General features: G+C 37.4%; 1 protein-coding gene across 1 annotated transcript in view; it reads left to right on the top strand.

Annotated features, from left to right (window-relative positions):
- Positions 1 to 27,073, top strand: part of ASXL3 (ASXL transcriptional regulator 3) — a 185,969-nt gene that overhangs the window by 76,726 nt on the left and 82,170 nt on the right. The window contains exons 5-7 of the mRNA XM_039257384.1: positions 10,262 to 10,383; positions 21,431 to 21,548; positions 22,525 to 22,644. Of these exons, the coding sequence (XP_039113315.1) occupies positions 10,262 to 10,383; positions 21,431 to 21,548; positions 22,525 to 22,644 (360 nt within the window). The remainder of the gene's footprint in view (positions 1 to 10,261; positions 10,384 to 21,430; positions 21,549 to 22,524; positions 22,645 to 27,073) is intronic.

Here is a 27,073-nt window from a genome sequence, read left to right on the forward strand (position 1 = left end):
TGGCAATTTTATATAAGGAGTTGGGGGAAAGAAAAGGAGGGGACTGTGGAGTTGTGAAGGCAGTGTCATGAGTAACTTTTGAAGATTTTGCTAATCTATGTGGTGTCTTTTCCTTATAGTGGTATTGGTCCTGTTTTGTTGAAGGTTTTTCAGTAGCTAGTCTGTGATTGCACATTTGTGATTTTACGTCAGATAGCCTCTGTATTCATGAGCAATTTCTACCTGCCGGCTAGTCCTATGAATCTTGCAGATGAGGGAAGGGGATTCTTTCAATGACTGGCCAGCTTCCCTGCTTTTCTTAGGTTAAGTTAATCGGTCTTTTCTTTAACATTTCTTTTTCCTGAACAGCTTTGTTAACTCTCAGAGATACCTGTTCTACATTGGTGGCCTAGAGAATCTGAAGTATGTGAAAATTATATTGTTTTAGTTACATATGGAAGGAAATACGGGGGAAAGAGAATACTCCTCACAGTCAGAAATGACCATTGGCAGGATATCAAGCCTCCTCTGCCCCCTCTTTCTTATTCTTCCTTCTTTCGTCCCAGCCCACAGCATTCATGACTTCAAGTTCATGCAGCCTGGCTCTCGAGCTAGCATTTGACTTAAACCAGTCAATTCAATTAGACATTATTCTAATAGTAAGTATCCAGAGGGATAGGGATCTCACAGTCTCCTTTATATTTGTCTCTGTGTTGATAAACTTTAGAGTCAAGAATTTTTTCTTTATGCTGCAATCTTTTTTCTCTTGCTTTTAATTAAACTAATTTCATTCTCTCTCTCTCCCTCTCTCTCTCTCCTTCTCTCTCTCTCTCCCTTATGATGGAGAACAGCTGAGCATCCTCTAGATCACACCCCCTTCATTTTCTCCAAATAATTTATCCCAGCTCTTTCAAATATTACTTATAGATACAATTTTTCATTTCTTTTACCCATTAGGGACCTCTTTTTCTTTCATACTTCCCCTTGAACTGTGAACTTTGTTCCTGTATAAATGGATTTGGATTGCTTTTAATAGCCTAGAGTCATGGAAGAAAAGGAAGTTTTCTAAGTGCATATAAAATGACCCATGTAAGTATACTTTTCCCTTCTTTCCTCATACTGTGGGAAAAATATTTCATAATATAAAGATTGAAAAGAGGGTATGATCTCATAATAAAAGCACATTCCCTCTCAAATAAAACCAGAATTAAAGGTATTCCCTCAGTTACTCATCTTAACTAGCCAAGTTTCTGTTTGATTTATTAGTTTATAATTAGTATATAGGAACAAAGCACCTATTCTTTGAAAAGTAAAATACTTTTTTTTCATTGATGCCAGATTATCCATTCTGTCCTTTTTTAAAGTGACAGTATATAACCATTTCTCAGTTAGTCACCTCAGTCCCTTACCTAAGTCCCTTTTATTGTGTACTGGAGTTATCTTTTATGTGACAGAGTATAAAGTACTTAGTCGTGATGTCCAAGATTGAAGGAAACATTTACCCTTGACCTGTACCAACATTTTAATGATATTTTTTCCTGCCTGCTTCTTGCTCTTTCTCATTTTCTAAGTGGATTGCTGTATTTCTGTGTAGATGTTTCAAGAACCTAATGCAGTGTACAAGATCACAGTGTTATGTAGTATAAAAGAAATAGCTTCTACTGTTTTCCCCCATGCAGGCAACATATTATGTTGTTATTGTCTGTAATTCTGAAAGAGGAATTCATATTGGTTCTGTGGTAGGAACGGGTTAGGTGGTGAAAGGCTAGTACCTATAGGACGTGCTTTTCCTATTAAATATCCTTACTTCTGCCTTGAGTTTCTCTTTTGAGTTTAAAGGGATCTTTTTTAAGGATATCCAGAGATATTAGTGTAACTGAAAGGCTCTGGTGATAAACTGAGTGCCCATAGAAGGGATTTCCATAGCTGTACCTTCGGTGTGCAAACGTTCCTCCTAGTTACCTGTGGAGCTTCAGCGTCCTGTCCAGGGCAAACCGAAATATCTGTGAGCCATTTACGGACATTACAATGAAACTGCAGTCGATCCGGTTCTATAATATCAGATGAGCATCACTTGCAGCCTGTGATATCAGTCTGATTACATCTTGTTACAGCATGTGCCTGATAGACATTGCTAGCAAAATTATCGTCTGATCCACCATTCCCTTTGTTTTATTTTGCTCCCTTTCCTGCAAACCTCTTCTGGCTAAAAAGAGGGCATTATTGGGCTAATGACACAGTAAAAATTTTAGTTCTATTACCTATATCTTACTCATAGATGATATGGTAAATATTGTCAAGTATCAATACATGCAATGTTTAGACAACATCTCCCTTGAAATTTTCATAGGGGAAAATTGCTGTTTCCCTTATTCTATTGCTAGCATTTCTCCATTTAGTTGCTGGTTTTCTTGGCATCTCATACTCTTTGAATATTGTGTTTTATTGCAATGAGGGAAGTTGTCTAAGTCCAGGTATCTATACCCCTCTTGGAATAAGGAATGCTTTTAGAGATGGTAGTTCTCCTTAATCTGGATCCAAAAATAATTAAGGAATTACCTTTTCTCTGAAAGAAGTGGAGTAAAATGGATGTGATTTTCGGGTCAGATGGATTTGCCTGGTCCTCATTAAGTCATTTTAAACCATTTTTGGCATGTATTTTGTTGCCATGTATATCTGGAATATCTGATATATGAGCAATTTCAAATGTAAGTATGATACATAAAACATAATCCAAATATAAGCTTTTTAAAATTATTGGCCATGTGGGGATACTTTTGAATTATTTACTCACTGATCTTTCAGAACAAATTTTAGTTACACTGGTAGGATTTTGTACACTTGGTTTTCCTCGCATAGAATTAATATTTTTATATTCTTGATCTTAGAAAAAAATAAATTCTTAAAAAGTTTTATCATCTCAAATCAAGTAGTTTTATTCACTGTGTTCTCCCTGCATTTTCTACAGCACTTGGCATGAAGGTGTTCAGTAAAAGTTTTGTGACCAAATGAATGATTCATATATAAGCTTCCTCTAAGACCTGGTTCTCTTTTGAAATGTGTTTTGAATTCTAACCATGTGTCACTGTGTTATCCCTAACATACTCTGTGCTCTTCAATTTAAATTTTTTACTTGTAAAAACTGTATTAACCTTCTAGTGGATAGCAGGATTATTTCTACCGAAAACTGTTTTGATTTGAGAGCCATCTAGTTTGATCAGAAAATTGAAAGGGAGTAATTGGAGAGAGAACTGATAGAAATGGAATGGATCAACAGCTGCCCTTCTTCCTGCCTGAATTAGACCTTCAAACCCCAGTTACCTCTGATAGCCTATTACTTATGGTCTGGTTTAGTGGGACACAGCAGTTCATATCTTGGCTGCAGTGACTATATTGTGCATAGATCCTGGTCTGTGTTGTGGTTCTGCCCTCCTATAGATCCTGCCATTTTAAGTAAGCATTGTGATTTCTAATTTTGACTTTTAAATTATCTTTATTTTTATTCCACTATGCAAAACCTCCAAACTGTGACTTTCCTTTTAAAATAAGGCAACAAGTAAGGATGGCAGAAGGAAGTTTATCTACATCTAGTGGCAGGTCCTGTGACTTTCAACTGACCTGCACAGGATGTTTTGAGGTTTGGTTTTCTTATTTTCCCTAACTGACTTTAGGATAAATACAAACAATTTCATAAGATAAAAAAAAATTCACTTCATGTGTATGCTTTTCCATAATAATAAACCATGCTTTGCTGGCTTTCCCTTCCATGAATTCTTATTAAAAGCAGCAATTGAAAGTTAACATAAAAATAGATGCATTAGATAAATTTAATCAGAATCAGATTTCACAGTTTAGTTTAATAAACATTTTTAGATAATCTGCTCTGTGTGTATCTTTGCACATAAGTAAGTCCCTGAGGTGCTGAACCTGTGGGTGGTGAGGCAGACAGAAGCACCAGTTGTAGTGACTGCCATGAATTCATATACTAAGTTCCAAAGAAACATGAGGGCGCGGGGGGGTGGAGGTCCACCTCAGAGACAGGCACAGTCAGGAAGGCTTTGGGGGAAGCTGTTCGAGTTTGGTCGGCCAAGATGGATTTGCTAGGCAAAGAGATGTAGAAAGGGATTCAGATGAGGAACAATTAGAGCAAATGCAATAAATACAGCAAGTCACCATGTTCAGGAAATACCACAGGGTCTCAGTTGGCTGAATCAGAGGCGATGGGAGTTGGGGAGGCAAACAAGATGTAAAACTAGAAAGAGAGACAAAGTCAAGGTTGCATTCTAATTTCTCCCTTGCTTTATGTCTTGGTTTAAAGGTCAAAGCCCTCCTGTACCCTTTCCAGTGGATTTGTAATTACATTGTGGGGAGTATTGCCTATACCTTCTCTCTGTCACTCAGCTTTAAAAACAGGAGCTCTAACTTGTATTTTCTAGTTCAGTTTCATTTTCAAGTGGAATGGTGACTAAGGGGAGAGAGGAGGACAGCATGGAGCCTATAGAGTCAGAAATCCAGTCTTGCTGGCCAGTCTCCTATTTCTCTAGCCTTCAAAACTGTCTCGTGATGACCTGTAATCCTCCCTCTCTCTTAGCTACTTAGCCTTCTAAGTGGAATATTTTGAATGAGGGATTTGGGAATCTGAGTGTGAGTGACAGTGGAAGCAGTTGAGCAAGTACTGATAATCCCATTACCTGTTTGGATTGAAAGCTAGCAGGTGAGCATTTAACGATGTGTTTGGCTTTGCCTAGTTTTAGCAGCCAAGCAAAATGTAGACAGAAATATTACTTCTGTACCTTTTTAAAAAATGCTTTCTTGCCTTTGGTTTTTCTACCTATGGAAAGGACAGGTAGTCTTGTAGGGTTTTGAGGTATAAATCCTGGCATTCGTTTTGTGATCATGCCAGTGAAGTTAGGGGGAAAAATCCGCATTCGTTTTTGAATACCAAGGAGATAACACTTTCTAAGCTGCATGTCAGTATTTGATATTTATTGGATAAAACATCTGTCCTAATTCTTCAGTTTTCTGGTTTCTGTTATAATTTCACATACAAGGGATTTTCCCTGGTCCTTCCTTTAACATTAATTTTTCTTTGGCTTGTATTTCACAGGCCAGACTCAGTCCCTTCTATAAATATTCAGACAACTGTTTAAAATGAACCCTGTATTATTTATTTATCACATCTGTTATTAAGAAAGCTGCAAGATTTAAATAAAAGTGAAAAACGTGTGTTTTGTCAGAATATGAATCTGCGTGAATCTCCTCAATTCAACTGCTTAGTGTTTTATCCTCACCAGATACATGGCAAAAGAATGAATCAAATCATCATACGTGCATGCTAAGAGTCCATTTTTGTCAGTGCATGCATACACACACACACACACACACACACACCACATGCACATGCACTGTTTGGAGCTTATGGATACACTATATTGTGCATTTTAGTCTTTCCTTTCTTTGTTCATTTTATTCTTGATTTTTTTCATTAAAAATAAGGTATTTGGTTTTTTTAACTCAAAGGAACACTCATGTATAGATTTTATTTTCTATTTTATTAAAAAATTTTTTTTAAATGTGTATTCATTTTCGAGAGAGACAGTGTGAGCAGGGGAGGGTCAAAGAGAGAGAGGGAGATACAGAATCTGAAGCAGGCTCCAGACTCTGAGCTGTCAGCATAGAGCCTGATGTTGGGCTCTAATTCATGGACTATGAGATCATGACCTGAGCTGAATTCAGACTCTTAATCAACTGAGCCACCCAGGCACCCCTCTATTATATTTACTTTTTTTTTTTTTAAGATTCTATAATTATTTTACCAGAAATAAATAATTGGGGAAAATGGTTTTGTCCAGGGAAATAGGAGCAAGTTCCAGAAGTGGGGAGCAGGGAGGAAATAAACTATATAGGAAGGAATCCTCATGATGCTTCTCTTGAGTATAGGATGTACTGTAAGGTAAAGCAAAATAGAATTGAGTGGAAGGAAAGTGAGTCATTTTGAGAAAAAACTTCGTAGGATTCCTTAATGCTGTTTCATTTTATTGTCCTGCCCTCCATGTGAAATTCTGGGCCCTAAATCAAACAGCATCTTCCTCTTGGAAGCACTAAATGTATGTGAACACTATTAACATAGTGCAATAGTGAATTTAAATCCAACAATGCAGTACATTTTCTGGTGCTGAAATAGGTATCATGATATTCAGTGACTTCTAGGTCAGAGAGAAATAGAGTGAGTTGCAAGATACCTGTCATCCTCGGGACAGAGAGCTGACTCTGTACTGTTTATTGCAGGAGTCAGAAGAATACAAGAGGAATATCAGGCTTCAGTTACATATGTACTAATTCAGTATTTGTCATTTAAAAAAAATTAAAAATTTTTATTGGGAGGGGCAGAGAGAGAGGGAGAGACAGAATTCCAAGCAGGCTGCCTGTTCAGTGTAGAACCCCATGTGGGGCTTGATCCCATGACCAACTGATCATGACCTGAGTTGAAATCGAGTTGGACACTTAATCAGCTGAGCCACTAAGGCGCCCCAACATTTGTCAATTTTTGATCCTGCTTCATTGGAGTTTACCTTTGAAAGGCTTAGGAATAAACGTACTTCCTAATAAGCAAATTGGTAAATTTATTTAGATGTTCAATATGCAGAAGTCTTCTCCTAAATTCCATAAATTCCCTAAATTCTCTAATATCCATGGACTGCATTTTGTTCTCCTTTTTAACTCACCAGTAAGTTTCCATTTGTGTAGGTGAAAATACTACTCTAAGAATGTGAAGTAATAAAACATTTGTTTTTGGTTTTGTTTTTATTATTTTTATTTTTATTTATATTTTTAAAAATTTATTTCCGAATTATTTAGCATATATTTCAACAGAGATTTCAGGAGTAGATTCCTTAATGCCCTTTACCCATTTAGCCTGTCCCCTCTCCCACAATACCTTCTGTAACCCTCTGTTTGTTCTCCATATTTAAGAGTCTCTTATGTTTCATCACTCTCCATTTTTATATTATTTTTGCTCCCCTTCCCTTATATTCATCTGTTTTGCATCTTAAAGTCCTTATATGAGTGAAGTCATATGATATTTGTCTTTCTCTTAGTGACTAATTTTGCTTAGCATAGTATCCTCTAGTTCCAGCCACGTAGCTGCAAATGGCAAGATTTCATTCTTTTTGATTGCCGAGTAATACTCCATCAGTATATATATTCCCCATCCTCTTTATCCATTCATCCATCAATGGACATCTGGGCTTTTTCCATACTTAGGCTACTGTTGATAGTGCTGCTATAAATATTGGGGTGCATGTGCCTTCTTGAAATAGCATGCCTGTGTCCCTTGGATAAATACCTAGTGTTGCAATTCCTGGGTCATAGGGTAGTTCTTTTTTAATTTTTGAGGAACCTCCCATACTGTTTTCCAGAGTGGCTGCACCAGTTTGCGTTCCTACCAGCAGTGCAGAAGAGATCCTCTTTCTCCCCATCCTCGCCAACATCTGTTGTTGCCTGAGTTGTTAATGTTAGCCATTCTGACAGGTGTGACGAGGTATCTCGTGGTTTTGATTTGTATTTTCCTGATAATGAGTGATGTTGAGCATCTTTTCATGTGTCGGTTGGCCATCTGGATGTCTTCTTTGGAGAAGTGTCTATTCATGTCTTCTGCCCATTTCTTCACTGGATTATTTGTTTTTTGGGTGTTGAGTTTGAGAAGTTGTTTATAGATTTTGGATACTAACCGTTTATCTGATATGTCGGTTGCAGATATCTTCTCCCATTCTGTCAGTGTCCTTTCAGTTTTGCTGATTGTTTCTTTTGCTGTGCAGAAGCTTTTTATTTGATGAGGTCCCAGTAGTTCATTTGTGCTTTTGTTTCTCTTGCCTCTGGAGACATGTTGAGTAAGAAGTTGCTGTGGCCAAGGTCAGAGAGGTTTTTGCCTGCTTTCTCCTCAAGGATTTTTATGGCTTTCTGTCTTATGTTTGGGTCTTTTATCCATTTTGAGTTTATTTTTGTGTATGGTATAAGAAAGTGGTCCAGGTTCATTTTTCTGCATGTCACTGTGTAGTTTTTCCAGCACCACTTTCTATAGCGACTGTCTTTATTCCATTCTTGCCTGCTTTGTCAGAGATTAGTTGGTCATATGTTTATGGGTCCATTTCTGGGTTCTCTATTCTGTTCCATTGATCTGAGTGTCTGTTTTTGTGCCAGTACCATACTATCCTGATGATTACAGCTTTGTAATACAGCTTGAAGTCCGGTATTGTGATGCCTCCAGCTTTGGTTTTCTTTTTCAAGATTGCTTGCTTTGGCTATTTGGGGTCTTTCTGGTTCCATACAAGTTTTATGATTGTTTATTCTATCTCTGTGAGGAATGCTGGTATTATTTTGATAGGTATTGCATTGAATATATAGATTGCTTTGGGTTTGCTTGTGGCTCGGCTTCTACTGCAACATTGAGGCCCATGAAGTTGGTATCATTTGTCCTGTCTGTCATGTTCCTCTCAGCTCCCCAATTCGTTACACTTCATAGAGACTTCAGAACATTGAAACAACCATCTGTATTAATAACTGTAAAAGTCGATTTATCTTTAGAATTTAAACTGATGATTAATTTCTAATATTTCTTGATGAGTAAGATTTAGCACAGTGTACAGTTTACTCTAAGTGATAATTTGATGGAGAAAAGCCTAAGAGCCGTAGTTCATGCAAGCAGTCTTATAACATGTTTCGTAACTACAGTGTTTAGAGTGTGTTAAGGAAAAATGTCATCTGGTATCAAATAGGGCCCATAGGTCCACGGGTCTGGCCCTGGATCCCAGCTCTGCTATTCCATTGACTGTGTTACTGCGGACACATTGTTGAGCCTTTCTGAGCTCAAGTTTTCTCTCTCTAAAACAGAGACAATATCTTTCCGTCTTTCAAGGAAGCAGCAAGGAAGTGACAAGAGTGAAATGAGATCACATATGTAAAGTGCTTGGCAGTAATAACTAACATTTATTTTGTCATCCAAAACTTGTTCCTTTGGTTTAGTAATCAGTAAATTGATTAATTTCTGTATTAAAACAAAACTTGCGTAATTCTTTTTTCCCCAACATTCTCTTTCACGAACCGCATTTTTTATTTCTAGGCAACATGTGTTTGAGTCTCTCTAAAGCAGCTTGAGTGTTCTCAACACTGTGCACGTGCATATGCCTCCATTTTTGGCTAGGATAATTTTTACTCCTCCACCTGCCTCTAGAGCTCAGGTCAGAATCCTCTCAAGTTACTGTTCCTTGGAAAATTTTCTTGGATTAGTGTTAACCCTGATGCCCTTAAAAAGTCATATTTTGAGCTTTTCCAATATGTTCTCAAGTTATTTTTTTCCATCTAACTTCCTCTTACCTCCTGCCTTTGACATATGCCTCCATTCTGCCACTAATCACAATGCTTCCTTACTTTGATTTTCCAAATAACTCCTTCCCTCTGCTGTGCACAGAACAGGGCCGTCATCTGTGCTGCTCCTGAAGTCACCCAGTGGCCAACCCTGTCTCGAGGGTAGAAAGTTTGAGGACTGAAGAAGAGTTCTAGCTGTAACCCAGACCTCATAGAGAAGAAAGTGAATGCGGGCCTTTGTCACCCGTGTCAGCAAGACACTGACTCTTCTGCAGCCTTTTTGAAGAAAATGTCCTCTGTAGAATAGGCGAGAGGAAAGCTTGACTCTGGTCAAAGTGGGCAGATTATGTGGTAATCTGCCGAGGGCATGGTTTCCTTGAAAACAATTGTCTTAAATCGACATCCAGCATCTTGGGTTTTATTTTCCCTTCTCCATGGTAGATGTCTTAGCCCAGAGGAGAAGATAAATATGTCACAATAGGCCAGAGAGTCTGTGGAAGGAGGGCTGTTAAGTTGAAGAACAACATGGGAGTTGGTAGATTTGAAACAGTTTCATTAATTTACATTGTTCAAAATAAATGCGTTGCCCAAGTCTTGAGGCACTTATTATGCTCTGGTTTTTCTTTTTTCTTTCTTTCTTTCTTTTTTTTTATGTCCACACAACAGCCCCGTGACATAGAAATTATCATCAATTAGTGGGTAAGGAAACGGAGGTGTAGAGAGGTTACATGGAACTGTGGCCACATGGTTATTAACCAATCTCTTCTCTCAAATCTCGATACTCTTCTTTTTACTGTGCTATTTGGCTTTATTTTAGGTATCCATTCTCAATTGGAGAGACGCTCCAAGTGAGTTAATTACAGTGGGTATAAAAAAAGGAATTCAAATTAGTAATATCATTATCTCTCTGTGTTTCTAGTTTGTGCGAAGCAGGTAACTGATGAAGCATCCTCCACTCGAGATTCAAGCCTTGCTAACACGGCAGTACAGAGCAAGTTAGTGTCTTCCTTTCAACAACACACCAAAAAGGCTCTTAAACAGGTAAGAAGAGCTGGCATTTGTCCTTTGTTCTACCTACTTCAAGCGTTACGTGGAGACAGCAAAATAAATAAGAAAGCAACATACATGTCCTAAATTCAACCGCTTCCATAATATTCATACACTAATTTTACTCTATGCTGAAAACTAGGAGAGGCTTGGCTGAGAACTTTGATGTAAAACAGAAGAGGAAAAATGTGCTTGGAACCATAAAAACTTGTATTAGGATTTTCTTGTGTGACGTTTATAGTATACTGGGTTCATAAATGCATTGCATATTTTGAGAATAATGCCTCTGTGGTCTCATGTTTAACTGATAGCTGATGTAAAAAATAAAGTTTTTTTCCTTGTTACTGAGATGCATTAAGTTACAAATAAGAAAAATAGTAATTGTGGCTTACTTTGAGCAAGAATTCCATCAGTGAGTGTTGGGTACATTTTGCAGTATCATCTTGATATTACATAAGCAGTCTTGAATTCTGCATCCTTGCCCTGAGATGGTGATGGGAGGGAATGGTTGTAAGATTGGCCTCTTGGGTCTGAAATATCCTGGCTTGAATTCCTGCAACTCTGGGCAAGATACTTTTCTTCTCTAAATCTCTGATTTCTTCTCTAGAAAATGTGGAAAATCATAGTGCCTTTCACATGGGAATGATCTGAGGATTAAGTGAGGTGAGAAGTTGAAAGCACACGGTACAGTGAGTGACCCATTATAGTCACTCAGTAAATGTTTGCGATTGCTGCCACAATGGCAAATTCCAAATTGTGCATGCACGAGGATAGGAGCTGCTGTGGTGAGACGAGGACTTTGCATGAGGGTAGTACTTTCAGTGAGAGGAAAGGTTACGTATGTGACAGTTCATGTGAAAATTCGTAGCTTTCCCTTGTTTAACTGCTTTCTTGGTACGTATTTTATTTTGATCCTATCTTTTTTTTTTTTTTTTTTTGGGGAGGGAGAGAGAGGGAGAATCTTAAAGCAGGCTCCATGCTCAGTGTGGCTCTCTACACGACATTCGATCCCATGATGCTGGGATCATGACCTGAGCTTGAAATCAAGAGTTGGATGCCTAATTGACTGAGTTACCCAGGCCCCTCTGTTTTGACCTTTCTATGACAGTCCCCTTAATCTTACCTCCTGCAGACCCTTACCAAGTCTAAGGATAGAAGTATCATTCTAGTGATATATTTATAACAGGGAAAGAGGAACCATGTTTTTAATAATTTTTTTTTAAGTCTCACTAACCAGTAAAGCTTCTTAATAGTCATATCCAATCTCCTAGACTTAGATCTCTATCTACCTTTTCGTCTACCTTCAAACCTGCCTTCAAACAAGGACATTTAGGAAGGAAACTCAGTATTTTTGTACTGAATTAAAATTACTTTTCTATTCTGTACCAATTATCGAAATTGCAGTATTTTCTTTCATTGGTATTGTATTTAAGGTAATTAGAGTTGCATCAAATAATCTTTGGTGAGCTTGCCATTTATGCCTTATAAAATGTTTTAGATCAAAGAACAAAATTCAATTCAGTGTTGAGATCCCCTTTTAATTGATGAAATAAAGGGTGGATGACAGTAGGGAAGTCTGGAAAAAGGCTCATTCAGGCGGCAAATAGGATGCAGATAATAAAATACTAACAAGAGAGAACAAAGGATACAGAGCTGGATACCGGTACTTGTAGCATTTAAGAAACCTATAGATGCAATCATAAATGAAAACCATACTTTTGAAGGGCAGCGGTTTAGAAACTATATATACCGTGAAGCATTCTTGTGTATTAATGTAAAGATAAAGATTCAAATCTACGTATTGTTATGTTTCATTATTTCTTTCTTCAATTAGGTTTCATATTTTTGGAACATGTTTTGCCATTACTAAAACATTTTACAACTTGGACTTAGTGTTTTTGTTTAATTGTAGAGCATGTCACTTGCTTGCTTAGAATTTAAGCCTTGTTTCAATAAACCTGTCCTGTAAGCTTCTTCATGTCCTAGAAGAGTATTAATTCCTTAAAATTTAGTATTGTATAACCAGATAACAAATTAGCTACAGTGAGAATATGGCACAATATGTAGAAGATATGCTAATATTTGATTAATAATCAAATTCATATTGGAAATACATTTGGAAAAAAGCTGTTCTTGCAGAATTTTGCCCAGATTCCCTGTAATTGCTGAATTTCTTAAGACAGCATTTCAAAAATTGACTGAACATGAAGCATTTTAAATTTTAGCAGCCTCAGCAAATTTGCAGCTTTCTTTCCTTTTGGATAGTTGGATGGCTATGACCATGTAGAATTCTTTGTAAGTATGTGTGTGTGTGTGTGTGTGTGTGTGTGTTCTCTATTATTGAATATATGTTTTGTGTGTATATATGGATGTATAAATCATAATCTCATGAATGTAGGGCCAGATGAATGACCCTAGTAATAATTATATTAGCTGATATTTACTTCTCTGAATTCTAGACATTATGTTTTGCATTTTATAAATACTATGTCATTGAATCCTCACAGAAATCCTTTAATGTATGTACTAGTATTCTCGTTTTTCATATGAAGAAAATAAGGCCCAGAGACTTTAGATAACTGGCCCACATTTGTCCAGCAGGTAAGTTTTGGAGATAATATTTGAACCCAGAATCATAGTTTTAGATTCTTCTCTCTTAACTAATACTGCCCTTTAGCGTATGGTATATAGTATGATAGATGAATTTTTTTACATTATCCAAGGAAATTTACATTCTTCACTATTTGTATAATATAAGGAAAGCAAGACAGCATAGTCATTAAGAATATTATTTTCAAACACAGACTGCTTATGTTTAGTATCAACACATATTAATGGTAGACACTCAACTGTATCAAATATATAGCTCTTATTTTACTAGAAGTATATTCTGAGTCAGTAGGGCTCTAGTAATATAAATATATTGGCCTGTGTAGAATCTTAGAAGTAGGTGGAAAAAAAGAAAATAAACAAACCCAGTAGCTATAGAAGACTGACTGTAGTTAAAAAAAATAATAACTTAAAATAAACCTTCATGCAAACTAAGCTGGGCATGATTTCTCAGCTCTGAGGCCCTGAAGCCCCCCACCCCCAATCCCACCTGAAGCATGTTGCATAGAGAGTGGCTCTTGTATTTTGCAGCACTCCTGATTGCAGAGTAATTATAAGCTGGACGGTATGGAGGCTAGAATGTCCCTTGCCCATTGATAGAGAATATTTTCATTGCTCCTAAATATTTGGATCCGTTTTACTTTCTAATTATCAAAATGTTAGTTAACATCGTATGTCATCTCAGTGGGTTTTTTTTTTCTGAATAAGCCGATTCCAAATAAAACATATTCAGAAGCCTCTGGAGAGTAGCAGATTGCTGATTATTACCTTGTTCCTTGTCTTCTTTCTGCGTTGTTTTTTTTAGTTGTAATGATCTTAAAAAGTATGAAATGATTAGATTTTGAATTTTAAAGAAAGATAATTAGGAAAGATTAAATTTTGGAAGTTTTTAAACAGCAGAATGCAATGAAAGATTAAGGAAGGGTAAGTCTGTTATGGGATGTAACATGGTAGAGAACAGAACCTTTCTATGTTGTTGCTGTTGTTTTATTTGACTTCCTTCATTATTTATTTAAAGTGGCAGGTCTTTGCCCTCTTCATATCTGAAAGCAGATATAGTCTTGGTATTTTGCTTTAGCTTTATATGTTTGACCACTACTGTGAAATTCCAAAGGTTATGCTGAGTGATAGCAGTTTCTGAACATGGGCGTTGACATTTGGCATACTAGCAACAATGCAAGTTGGTGGTGCCTGACACAGCCAGCTGTTTCGTATGTGTGTATTTCTAATTATTTTAGCATTCACAGCATGTGATATTTTCAGATTTGTCAGTGAAGGGCTTATTGCATTCAGCGCATTCTTAAGTTACATTGTTAGTGTTGTTTCTCTATTAAAATAAAGCAAGCATTACTGGTTTATGCAAATTCCAAGTTAGCACAAAGCCTGTGATTTTCGGTTTTATTTTATTTTTCATTAGAGGAAAAATGAGAACCATTCCATTTTTTAGAGTTATCTGACAAGCCTTTCTGTTTACAAAATGAAATGTTTATTTAAAGAGTGTTTTTTTTTTTAATTTCTTTTTACAAGAGAATATCACAGTACATCTCTAGAGAAAAGCATGCCCAGTCAGCATCTTTTGATTTCTTTCCTTTTGCTTAAAGCCAGAATTGTAATTGATGTATGATAGGATCTTTACTTTTCCCTAACTGGTTTAGCTCTGTTATGTTTGTTTCCTTTAAAAGGTAAGTTCATTTCCAAGTTGAAGGCTGTATTTTTTTTTTCATACTAAATATACCTGGAAGTATTAAACTTGGTTAGTACCATGTACTCTGTGTAATTTGGGTGTTTTGGACATTATATATGTGGACAGCTGAAAGGCACATTCCTTCATAGTAGACTACGTTTACACTTGCCATCTTCTTAAGTTTTGATAGTGTGTGTTTCTGGATTTGAAATTACAGGATTTAACATTGTTCAACAAGATACTCCATTAGCATTTCAAAGTATAGCTAAGGCTTGAGTAGTTGCAAGTACCTCAATGATATCTTCCCCCTAAAATGAATCAAGACTAATACATTAAGACATTATGTAATGTCAGTGTCAAAATAAAGCCAAGTAATATATTGATCAACAGGGCCACCTCTAGCTACTTGAGACGTTTGGTGTGGAGTAGAAAAAGCCACCTTTTGTAATTTGTCACAACAAAATACAGTCTCCCTTTTCGAGTACCCTTGTGAAGAACAAACCTCCCACCACCACTAAAGTGACTTTCCTAGTCTCGTTTTCTTAGTCTGTCATGTAGCTTTATATTGTCCAGGCTGTGGGATACCCAACTTTAGATAATGATACATTAAGTTACATTTAACTTCTATTATATTTGTAACAGAATATAAGACAAAAATTTTCTTGTTCTTTTGGAATTTCAGCTAAAGCTCAAAGCTGAGGACAGTGGGATACCAGGATACCTGTAGTAAAGAGAGGTGCCAGACACAACCTCAAAGGACTTGGTGAAAGAAGCCTAGCTGGCCCTTGATCATGCATCAATAGCTGATATAAAAAATAGCTCAAGATTTATTTGGAGGAGCATTAATTAAGGAGATTGTATTAAAGTGTATAGCGCTCTGCTACATCCTCTCTCTTGGTGAAAGGAGGCACAGTCTAAGTGAGAGAAAGACTCAAATATTCATGAAGGATGGAATTATGTATATATAATTCCACATATATGTACATGGTTATATATATATATATATATATATATAATTTCACATATATATGGTTGTCATATATTTTTTAAATTTTATTTATATTCACACATATACATATATACATGTGTACTTACACTTATATGTGTGTATATGTATGTGTGTGTTATAACTAGATAATAGATACATAGGTAACATCTATATAACTAGATAATGTCCACCATACAGATCTAGCAGTTGGCCTTCTGCCTCCCCAGAGAGTGTAATTCTGTGACTACGGTAATACTGGGTGAGACAGCTTTGACCTATTATTCCCTTATTTTCAACTCCCAATCCTGGGGAGCCCAGAAAAAAAGGAAGAAAATGGAGGAAGAGTAAAATCAGGATCTCTCTACTAATGAAGTTTTTGACCCAAAGCATTGGTGTGATCTGGGAAGGGCAGAAAGAAGGCTTTATATTCAACCCCATGTTTTTAAGCCTGAAAATGAGACCGTGTAAATACTTGAAGATGACCCAAGAAGCTATGTGTTGCATGTAAAGTATTGTCCAGAAAAGGGGAAAAGTAATTGATCAGAATACAGGTGAAGGCAATATCAGGAGAAAATTTCTTGATTGTTCCATGCAAATGTCTGCCTTTTGAATAAACCAGTAATATATTTTACAGAGAAATAGATAACTTTTCTATATGTATTAAAATTATTTTTATGAGTTATTTATACTTAGTAAATACTAAATGAGTTATTTATACTTAGTAAATGAGTTGTTTATACTTAGTAATTTAATACTTAGTTATTTATACTTAGTAAATACTGAGCACCTAGTATAGCCCATATAATCTTCGAACACTGGGGATATGTCAGTGAACAAAAAAGATGAAAATCCTTGTCTTTTTTAGAGCCTGTATCTAGGTTGGAGAAGAGAAGAGAAAAATGACATTACACAGTATAATATTTTTCAATGGGGAAACAAATAAGGCAGAGTGAATGGTGGGGATAGGTAATATGGTGAGAAATGTAGTATAAGAGTTGGTGATCTCAATATTTGTATCCCCCACATTTCATAAATTGAAATTCTCAGGCTAGATTTGGTGGTATTTGGAGATGAGGTCTTTGGGAGAGCTTAGGCCATGAGGGTCATGCCCTCCTAAATGCAGTTAGTGTTCTTACAAAAGAGACCCTACCAGAGCTCCCTAGCCCCCCTCTGCCTTGTGAGGATACAAGGAGAAGCCCATAGGATCACACTGGTGCTGTGATCTCAGGCCTCCAGCCTCCAGACCATGTAGAATGAATTTCTGTTGTTTACAGGTTGCCCAGTCTGTGTTATCTTGTTCTAGCAGCCCAGATGCACAAACCCAATGAGTAGAGACTCAAGTATATGAGGAAATGAGCCATTCGGATGCCTGAGGGAAGAGTGCACATGAGGAGAAACCAATTCATGCAGAGGCTCTGAGGCAGAAGTGTTCCTGGAGTGCTTAAAGACCCTTCCCTAAAATGCTCAGAACTGTTGGGAAGCTTGCCCAGGATGTGGTGTGCAATGTACTACATGCAGTGGAGCCTTATAAATGTATGCCGCAGTGCGTGAAGGCAGAATGCACTTATTTCTTGGAAGACGCCCTGTGCTTTCTCTTGGCGAGGCCTCTTCTACATCTCTGGTGCACAAGTGCCGATGTAACTGTAGGCTGTGGGAAGAGACTGGGGATGTACAGCTGCCTTTGCTTTGACCATAAATCCCCTGTTCCTAATAAACCCTTGGCAATCATTTCGGGGAATATTTTCCATTTCTGTAATCTTCCGAGTCTTTCTTTCCAGTTACCCTGGCTATTTATTCCTTGAACTGCCAAAGAATTTTCCTGATAGGGGTCTCAATACTGTTTTTTTTTTTTTTTTTTTTTTAACTGATTGGAGATTCTGTGATCTTCACGCAGCCAGTCCTTCTTGTCATTTGGATTTCCTCTCAACTGTCACCTCCCAGGGGGTTTTTCTTCCCACCCCAGTTACTCTACCTCATCATCCGAGCATAATTTTCTCAGTACTTGTATGTCTGTAAAACTGTTATGTTTATTTTCTGTGATTCCTTGTCATCCTTTTGCTAAAATGTGAAATCATTAAAACAATTATTTTGTCTTATTCATTGCTATGGATCAGCAGTGCATATACTGTACTACAACAGTAAGTCCTCAAAAATGCATTAATTACAGAATGAATGAATTATGTAGATGTAACAAGTAACATTTATTGAATATTTACTGTGTGCTACAAATAGTGTTAAATACTGTTCTGTGATTTCCTGTTTAATACATCTTGCCAACACTGGTGTCTCTGTTTGATAGGGACATTTTACCCAAGTAATCTACCCAGCAATACTCAGCTGGTTAGTTGATTCTTTCTCTGCCCCTGCAGCCTCACCCTTCCCCAGTGCACCACACAGTCATGAAGATGGCTCCACACCAGTCCTGGTTCCTCTCCAGGTCCTCACATTATAAGTCCTCTGCTGGGCAGTGGTTAGACTCATTTATTTGGGGAAGTGAGGAGCATTGGGATGGGCATGTAGTAGGGCTCAAAGATCGGTGCCCTCAGCCCAGGTTTAGCTCAGTCATCTTTGTTTTGTCTGGTACATTGTTTAAAAAAGGAAAACTCGCCTAAAAATCTAGTTGTGTTGCATCTATTGAGTACTTACTGCATCTTCCAAAGCGATATGTGTTTTGCCACTCACTTCCGCCACCCCCCGTCATTGTCTCACCCCAGCCGATGTGCTCCCAAAAAGCAGTGCACATTTTTCAAGGTATTGTGAGGAGACATGCAGTATATGTTTGAGTGGTTGATGTGTGCGTTGCTGCAGAAATCGAGTTATGTAACCAAACAGCCCATGAACAACTAGCTACTTTATTTACAGGACAGACACCCTACAACAAGAGAACAGGGATCACTATTAATACAGGAACCACTGTACAACCTGCCTCATGGACATGTCAAGTGCCAGAGTTTTCTTGTGTGGAGCCCACAGGATCCCAAATATCTCACTTAGCATGGTTTTTTTCCACCTCCATCCACATTTTGATCTGCTTGGAAGGTGTCCTTAGTGTCCAGAGTCAAATAAATCCTGCTGTCTGGGAAGTGAATTGGAATCTGCAAGTTACCCTAAAGTGACGGTGAATCTAGTAAGTGTGATCAAGATGCCCCTTCTAATAACCGAACTGTGGTGCTCCTCGAGTTTGCCTCATAGCCTGTGGCTTCACTGCTGTGACTGGCTTCATAGTAAACAATTTTTGTTAATCTGCCCCTAGGAATGTTATTTGGGATCAAATCTAATGTGTGTTTTTCAGAAGTAAAACAGTAAAGTATTCATATTTTATTTTTTATTTTTAAAAAATATTTTTAAATGTTTTATTTATTTCTGACAGAGAGAGGGACAGCATGAGCAGGAGAGGGTAAGAGAGAGAGGGAGTTACAGAATCTGAAACAGGCTCTAGGCTCTGAGCTAGCTGTCAGCACAGAGCCCGACACGGGGCTCGAACCGACGAACCATGAGATCATGATCTGAGCCAAAATCGGATGCTTAACCAACTCAGCCACCCAGGCACCCCAAGTATGCATATTTTAAATATACGTAAGACAGTTTTTTATATGGGGGACATTTAGTTTTGGTTGTTTCATTTCATTATTTAAAAAATAATTGTATTAAGAAATATTCCTTCACATTTCTGTGTACATATTTATAAAAAAAAAATCATTGAAATGGTCTCAATACTGATTAGTATTCCTTTATCCCTTCTTTGGCTTCACCTTGACGCTATGGGTGGTGGTGGCAGTGGCGGTTCTTCTTCTTCTTCTTTTATTATTATTATTATTATTATTATTATTATTATTATATTATCTCTGTCCTGGTTTCTTTCTGTCCAGCTACTAATTTTTCTATAGTAGAGTCCTCTCAGCTCTAAAAGTTGAGGACAAAATTTTTATTACTTTAGTTATTATCTACCACAAATGCTATAAAAAGACATGGCATCTTTAACTTTATGATTCCATTTTCTGTGTTATTTTAATTCTTTTTTTAAGTAGTATTTTAAAATATATACCTACCCACTCTAACATAAAATGAATATTTTTAAAATACCCACTTAGATTGCCAAGAGAAGTAGTTGAAATCTACAATGTATAGACTCCTAAAAATTAATCATTCTTTGTACAAATGTTATTGTTTTGTGAAGTCTTATGTAGTAGGCAAAAATGGTCTTAATCATAAGTTGAGGCACTGTATTGCCTCATTCTGTTTTGTTACTGGATTGATATGTTAGTATCGATAAAGTGCTTTGAGCTTTTACACCAGGCTGTAGACATTTATGCAGTTTTGTACACCTTGATGAAAAAAGAGTCAATGTCTTAAATATTTTATGGCATACATGTTCTCATTAAGTATATTATCGAAAGCAAGCAAAAGGTGAGAAGGCATTTTATTCATTTTTGATCTTTTGTCCCCACATGATGCCTGGTACTTGAAAAAAACTCAGTAGATGTAAGAACTGAAGCAAAGTTGCTTGTATTACTAATAGCCAACAGTATCATTTGTAATAGACTTCCCCAGCCACTCACTTTGCCATCTGGTTCTAAATCTCATCTAAATATGCCTTCTCTCGTTTAAGTGGTGTTTAATTTTTCACCTCTGTAATTATTTGATTGTTAAATCTTACGATCTACAAATTGTACATTCAACTAATACCCTATGCAAATACAATGGCATTGTTTCTGACAGCGGGGGCTATATCGTCAATGTAGTATTTTAAGCAGTTGTGACAACTTCTGGTCGAAGAACATTAATCAAGTAACTGAGTTGTCATAGAGTTGGTAGAAATGACACAGAAGCCGGGAATAAAAATGTTTGAGACTGTCTGTGGTCAGCCTTTTAACCTTTTGAGAAATTTTAGCCTCCCTGTAACTGGGAATTTAATGTCTCTTCAGTTTCGTGTGCTGAAGACCCTTTTATTACAGGTAATTTTCTGTGTAAAGCGATCCGCTGGATAAGCTGTATTTCAAAACTTTTAAATGTCTTTTATTACATTATCATCGCTGTGGTTGATTCATTTATGAAACACAAAGCACTCCCATTTGGAGAGATTTATTCTCGTATCAATTTTTTTTTTCCTGGATTTGCCAGAACGCCGTCATGTTCGTGTTCTGAAGGTTAATGCCCAAAGTCAAGCAGACAGGAGCCAAGTGCTGCAAGGTTTCCAAGATTAGGACTGATTCCCTTCACAGAAATAAATGATTCCTGCCATGTTCGGTGATTTTGTGCAGCACTCCCCACGGCTGAGTGAGTGCATCAATACTGGAGTCCTTACCTGCTGTACATACTGATGACACTTGGTGTTAACTTGATTGACTGAGCAGTGCACTGGAGAGGACGCACCTGCGAGAGAAGTGCAGACACATATATTTTTATCCTGGTCTTGAAACATTTATTTTACATTTATTTTACTTGGGAGTCATGGCTTCAAGTTCCATGGGCTCCCAAGTCAGGCTGCTAAGGTAGAACAAACCTTTAAGTGCTGCTTTGTTTTCAGAATTATACCCCAAAATGCTCTCAGCTTGATACCCTTTGCCAAAGACTGATTTTATGCTTTTGAGGGAAAATGACCTGAAGATGGCTGTTAACAATCAGGATAAATTAGTGACTCTGTGGAATTTCAGTCTCTTAAGAGTTGGTATCTAATGATGGGCAAATGGACCACTCAATTCAGTTGTGAGAAATCATTTTGGCTATATGTTTATGTTATATTTTATCATGTTTTATAGGCTTTGAGGCAGCAGCAGAAAAGAAGAAATGGAGTCTCAATGATGGTAAACAAGACTGTTCCTCGTGTTGTTTTGACACCATTAAAGGTGTCTGATGAGCAGTCGGATTCGCCTTCAGGTAAAGAGCTCAAATATTGTATGCTTGGCCAGTTTCTGCCCGGAGGAGACTTCCTCACTGAGAGAGATGTCACAAATTTTCTCTGCAACTGAATAATATTTATACCTGAGGTTTCATTTTAATTATTTTTTGTTTTTACTTTTGACTCCTTCAGTGATTCAAAAATAATAGGGCATTTTGTTCTTAACAAAATAAAAGGCACCCGCCCGGTCATCATCAGAGGACTTCATTTGCTGATGTCAGTAGGTGTAAGAAAATGTGTGGGACTGCTAGGTGCATTTTTTTGTTGTTGTTGTGGCTTTGGCTTTTGTTTGAATGTTGAACTTTAATGGTGGACCCCATGCTGGTGTGTAATGCCATCAAAAGCAGTTCTTCCGTGAATGTGAATTTGTTTTTCAGTCTTCTGCAAAAATCAGACATTTTGTGTTTTATTAGTTTCTGTGTTCTGGAAACATTCTTCCCACCTCAGTGCAGCCCTGACCTTTTCTTCTAATTTACCTTCTGTCACTTTATCAGCTATGTACCATTCTATTTATTATGGATTGATGTTTGTATTTTGTGTTCCTATTTCAACGTAAAGTTATTTATGGAGGTGTGCTCTCTCCTTCTCTTCAAGCCTCTCTTCTTCCTTCATGTTTCTTTCTCTGTCTTGCATGGTCTCTAAATGGTATAGTATTGTTGAAGCTTATTCGTGTGTTTTTTACAAAAGGTCTGAGTGTTTCTTTTAAAAGCTATCAGATCAGTGAACGTGTTTTTGACTCTACTATTAGGCCATCTGTTCTTGCTTTTTGTTCTGTTTGATTGATTTATTGGGCTTTTCTCTTTATATCCAATAGAGGAATCAGATTGTGGCCAAAGGTAGTGAATAACTTATAGAAAAGGAGATTATATCTGTGGTTTTTGAAACAGTTTTAGATTTTTCTTTTCAAGGACAGCAAGAGGAAGATAATGACATAATAACTATTTCCTTTTTTAGGATCCGAATCTAAAAATGGTGAAGCAGACAGTTCAGATAAAGAAATGAAACATGGGCAAAAATCTCCCACTGGAAAACAAACAAGTCAGCACTTAAAACGATTAAAAAAGTCTGGTTTGGGTGAGTGTTCAATAGCCTGTGACATTTCATGTTTTAGAGATTTATATCTTTTTCAATGAAATTACAGAAAATTCTTAGAACATTTTTTAATGGTTAAACAAGGAAACTTAAAAATCTTTCCAGTTTATTTAAACCAAAAAGGGTACTAAATAAGAAAATACAGTTCCAACAGATTGGTCTTAAGCATATTGCTGAATCTGTAAATGATATTATTGGGTGAAGCAGAGGCTAAAGGTTGGAGAGTAAAATGATCTGTGTATTCAAGAAATTATCTGCCAAGTCATGATTTTATCTACTACACCACGTTTTGTTCCTGCAGCCGGGTTTCAGTTTATTGGAATTTACTGTATTGGAGGGAAAATGCAACTTTTTGTAAAGAGTTCATTGAACCGTAGAGGACATCGTCATTGGGGTCTGCTGCAGTAAAGCTGCTCTGCCTCGCTTGTCATCTGTGCTGCTTGAAATATTCAATAGTGCTTGTTGGAAAAACAGTATAAAACTGCCTAGAGGTGCAGAAGACACAGTCCCTGGGTCTTGCGAGTCAGCACCAGGTTTTCTTCTGGAGATTTCCTTTCTGATAACTTTCACCGGGAACTCAACAGCAGCATTCAGGGAAAACGTAATATGAGAATGAAAAAGATGAAAATAAACACATCCAGGGTTGAATGTTGTAATTCTGTACCGAATCTGCCTTGTTGGATGTCTGGACCTAATGGCTTCATTTCTCTCTCTCAGTTATTTCACCTCTGAGCAAGGGTAATGATAATGACCTAGATCATTGTAATATTTTGTAAAATGGTTGGTAGAAACTACAAAGTTATTGACCTGAAAACTATATTATTCGTTCTGCCATTTAACTTTCTTGGCAACTTAGGGTAATTCTTGTTTGCAGTTCACGTGTTTATAGAATTCAAGCAAGACTTTAACTTTATATATAATATACATATATTTAAAGAGTTTAAGTTTAATTTTATTCTATATGTAAATATAGAATAAAGTTCAGGTCAGTAACTTTGTAGAAAAGGTTTATTGATCCAGGTTTATTGAATGCCTATTATCTATACTGGGAATTTTGCTAAATCCTCGGAACATGCTTACATGCTTTCTTTTTTTCTTCTTCTTCTTTTTTACTTTTTAAAGTAATCTCTCCACCCAACATGGGGCTCAAACTCATGACCCCAAGATCAAGAGTCGCCTGCCCTACCTACTGAGCCAGCCAGGCGCCCTGTTGGGAGTATGCTTTCAATAAAAAGTCTTTGAATAGGATTTATACATCCTTAGATAAGATCTCTTTGGGGAAGCGGAATTTATTTTTGTTTTACATTCTTGGCATGTAGTATAATTACATCTTTTGCATTATTTCCAAAGCTAAATAATTTTATAATTTTTGTGTAGCCCCAAATGTATGACTATGTGTTTGTGTATAACCTCACTTACATATATACTGGTGTTTTGTGTGGGTTTTTTTCTAGTCTTTTGGGTGTTGTAAAGTTTGTGCTTTAATAGAAGTAGCTTCTAAAATAGAAAACTACAGTGGGAGAGTAACATGTAAAGAATGTACTAAAAAAAAGAAGGCATGTTATGGTATCCTAAGTAATTTAAAAGTCAGTGACCTTCAGTTAAAAATGGCCTGCTACCAACCTCAGTAAAGTCAGTGCATTTCATGAGATTAAGAAAATTCAAGGCCCAGAGGCCTCCCTGTTTAATTACTTAGCTAACTTCAGGACTGGCAGTCAAGCAGAGGGTGTATTAGGTTTTCAGGATCCTGTCCGGTGTTCAGGTCTTTAGTCAGGGTCTCTTGTATTCTAACCATTGTTACCTAGATGCTCTGCACGGCAGTAAACATCTTACATGTTAAAAATTGTGTTGTCATAGTATTTCAGCTGGCTTGTTAGCAAATTACAAAGGTGATAAAGGGGACCACCGTGTTCTTTTTAACCTTTTTTTTAAGACTGCAAAATAGTAGAATAATAAAGCTACCTCACGGAAAGAATGTAGAAGTGAAATCGTATTCACTGCCCATATTTAATGCCACGGTCTAGGTTTGACATAAGTTATCTCATTCAGTACTGCCTTCAATTATGTACAGTAGAATTATGTTCATTTTTTCAGCTGAAGAAACTGAGCCCCAGAGAGTTAAGGAGGTTTCCCATAAATGACATACTAAGATATAAGCCACTAGCTCCAAAGTCTAAACCCTTGTGTTGGGTATCTGACTGTCAGATCATCTAGCCCATACTCTGGACTTGACCCTTGTGTTGGGTATCTGACTGTCAGATCATCTAGCCCATACTCAGTACCTGCAGGCCTCACTGAGGAGCACAGGGCACTCTATGACAGGAGGAGTCTGCCCTCAGTGTTCAAATGCAGGCACACCAGTTGCACGTAGAAGGGAAAGCTAGCAACTCTTAAGACATCCTGGCTGAACCAATAAAATCAAGGTAGATGAGGTAGAAGGTGGGACTTAAAGTCAATTAAGGTTAAAAAAAAAAACCTGTCAAAAATAAGCTGATTACAGAGAAGGAAAGGAGACTGATGACTAACCCGCAAACAACAGGGTGGAGGGACTTATTTTGCACAAGTGAAGTCAGCAGTGCATATGAAGCCTCCAGTTATCAGCCCAGCACTGTAAAATACACAGTGAAAAAATGAAATAAAAGAAAGAGCCTTAATCTAACCATTTCTAGGCAATAAACTATGTCTTTTTCAGAAAGTAATGTTTTGGGGGCGCCTGGGTGGCTTAGTCAGTTGTCAGTTAAGCGTCTGACTTTGGTCAGGTCATGATCTTAGAGTTCATGAGTTCAAGCCCGGCATCAGGCTCTGCCCTGACAGCATGGAGTCTGCTTAGAACTCTCCCTCTTGCCCCACCCCCCCACTCACATGCATGCTCACTTGCTCTCAAAATAAATAAAAACTTTAAAAAAAGAAAGTAATATTTTTGATATTCTGTGACTTTAGGAATCTTACAGAGTAAAAGATTCTCTATACTGTGAAGCACTTTAGAATCAGGATGGTATTGAATACCGCTTAAGGCATATTTGTTTGTATTTTGCTCTTCCCTCTTTGCCATTAAGTTGTTAACTCCTTGGGAATAGGGACCTTCCTGTCTGTCTTTGAAGTCCTCACCACACCCATTATATCTCTCTGGTTTAGTAGGTGCTGGATAAATTTCGAATGGATTATTTATAAGTAGCTGAATGGGTCCATAAGTTGGGTGAATGAGGCATCCCACAGGTTTCAGCACACTTACATATCCTTGAATAAAAATGGTCCTGTGCTCTGGGGGTTCTAGTCATTCTTGTATAGCTGCAGAAGCAAAGCAGGGAAAGATGAACCAAGCCAACACCCAGAAGCCAGCCAGACAGAGCGTTTTCCCCATCAGGGCTACACCTCAAATTCATATAGTTTTAGACATGTAGTTTTAACTGTCTTTGCCTTCTCGAGGTGGCGGTAACTGTATAAAGCTCCTAACCTGTCGAAACCTTTCTGAATTAAAACAAATGGTGTAAGTCTGTTCTAACTTAAAGTGAATCTAGTCAAAATCAGATGTTTTGTTGAAAGTCTAAATTGTCATCCATATTGTGAGATTTCCCTAGCAGATATATAGGACTTCTGATTGTCCCCAAGGTGCTTCCTTTTGCTCTCTAACAATTACTTAATTAGTCAAATTACAGGGTAGTCACCCTATTCAGATATAGATTTCTCCTGGGTCTTCTTGGAAGCTCAGGCATGTAGCCCCCGGCACAAGGGACCCTGGTGTGCTTCCCTGAGGACACTGCAGTAAGAAAGCCCATAGAACTCTATCAGGTCCCTTCATATGCCAGTTTCCCTGGAGAGGGTTAGAAGCCCACAATAAAAAAATTATTGAGCTTTAGTAGCCCTCAGTTATTCTAGTTCTTCTGATGATGATGTTGAAGGCTTTTTGTTTTAAATGCTTTTTAAAATGTTTTATTTATTCATTTTTGAGACAGAGCATGCTTAAATAAGCAGAGAAAGGGCAGAGAGGGAGGGAGACACAGGGAGACAGAGAATCTGACAGTGCCCAAGGAAGCGGGGGGGGACCTCAAACTGACGAACCGTGAGATTATGACCTGAACTGAAGTCAGATGCTTAAACTGACTGAGCCACCCAGGCAACCCAGTGTTGAAACTTTTATGAGAAACTTATCACAGGGCATTCCGGTGTCTCAGTCAGTTAAAGTGTTTGACTCTTAATTTTGGCTAAGATCATTATCTCATGGTTTTGAGATCAATCTCACGTCGAGCTCTGTGCTGTCAGCTTGGGATTCTCTCTCTCTACCTCCCTTTCTGTTCCTTTTACACACTCTCTCTTAAAATAAATAAAAAAACATGAAAGAAATACATCACTCAGCATTAGGTTTTTTTGTCTTCTTTTGGCTTTTTGTTGTTCTTCTTGACCAGGGTTCTGA

The sequence above is a fragment of the Hyaena hyaena genome, unplaced genomic scaffold, assembly GCF_003009895.1.
Source record: "Hyaena hyaena isolate Hyena2069 unplaced genomic scaffold, ASM300989v1 scaffold_616, whole genome shotgun sequence".
Taxonomy (NCBI): domain Eukaryota; kingdom Metazoa; phylum Chordata; class Mammalia; order Carnivora; family Hyaenidae; genus Hyaena; species Hyaena hyaena.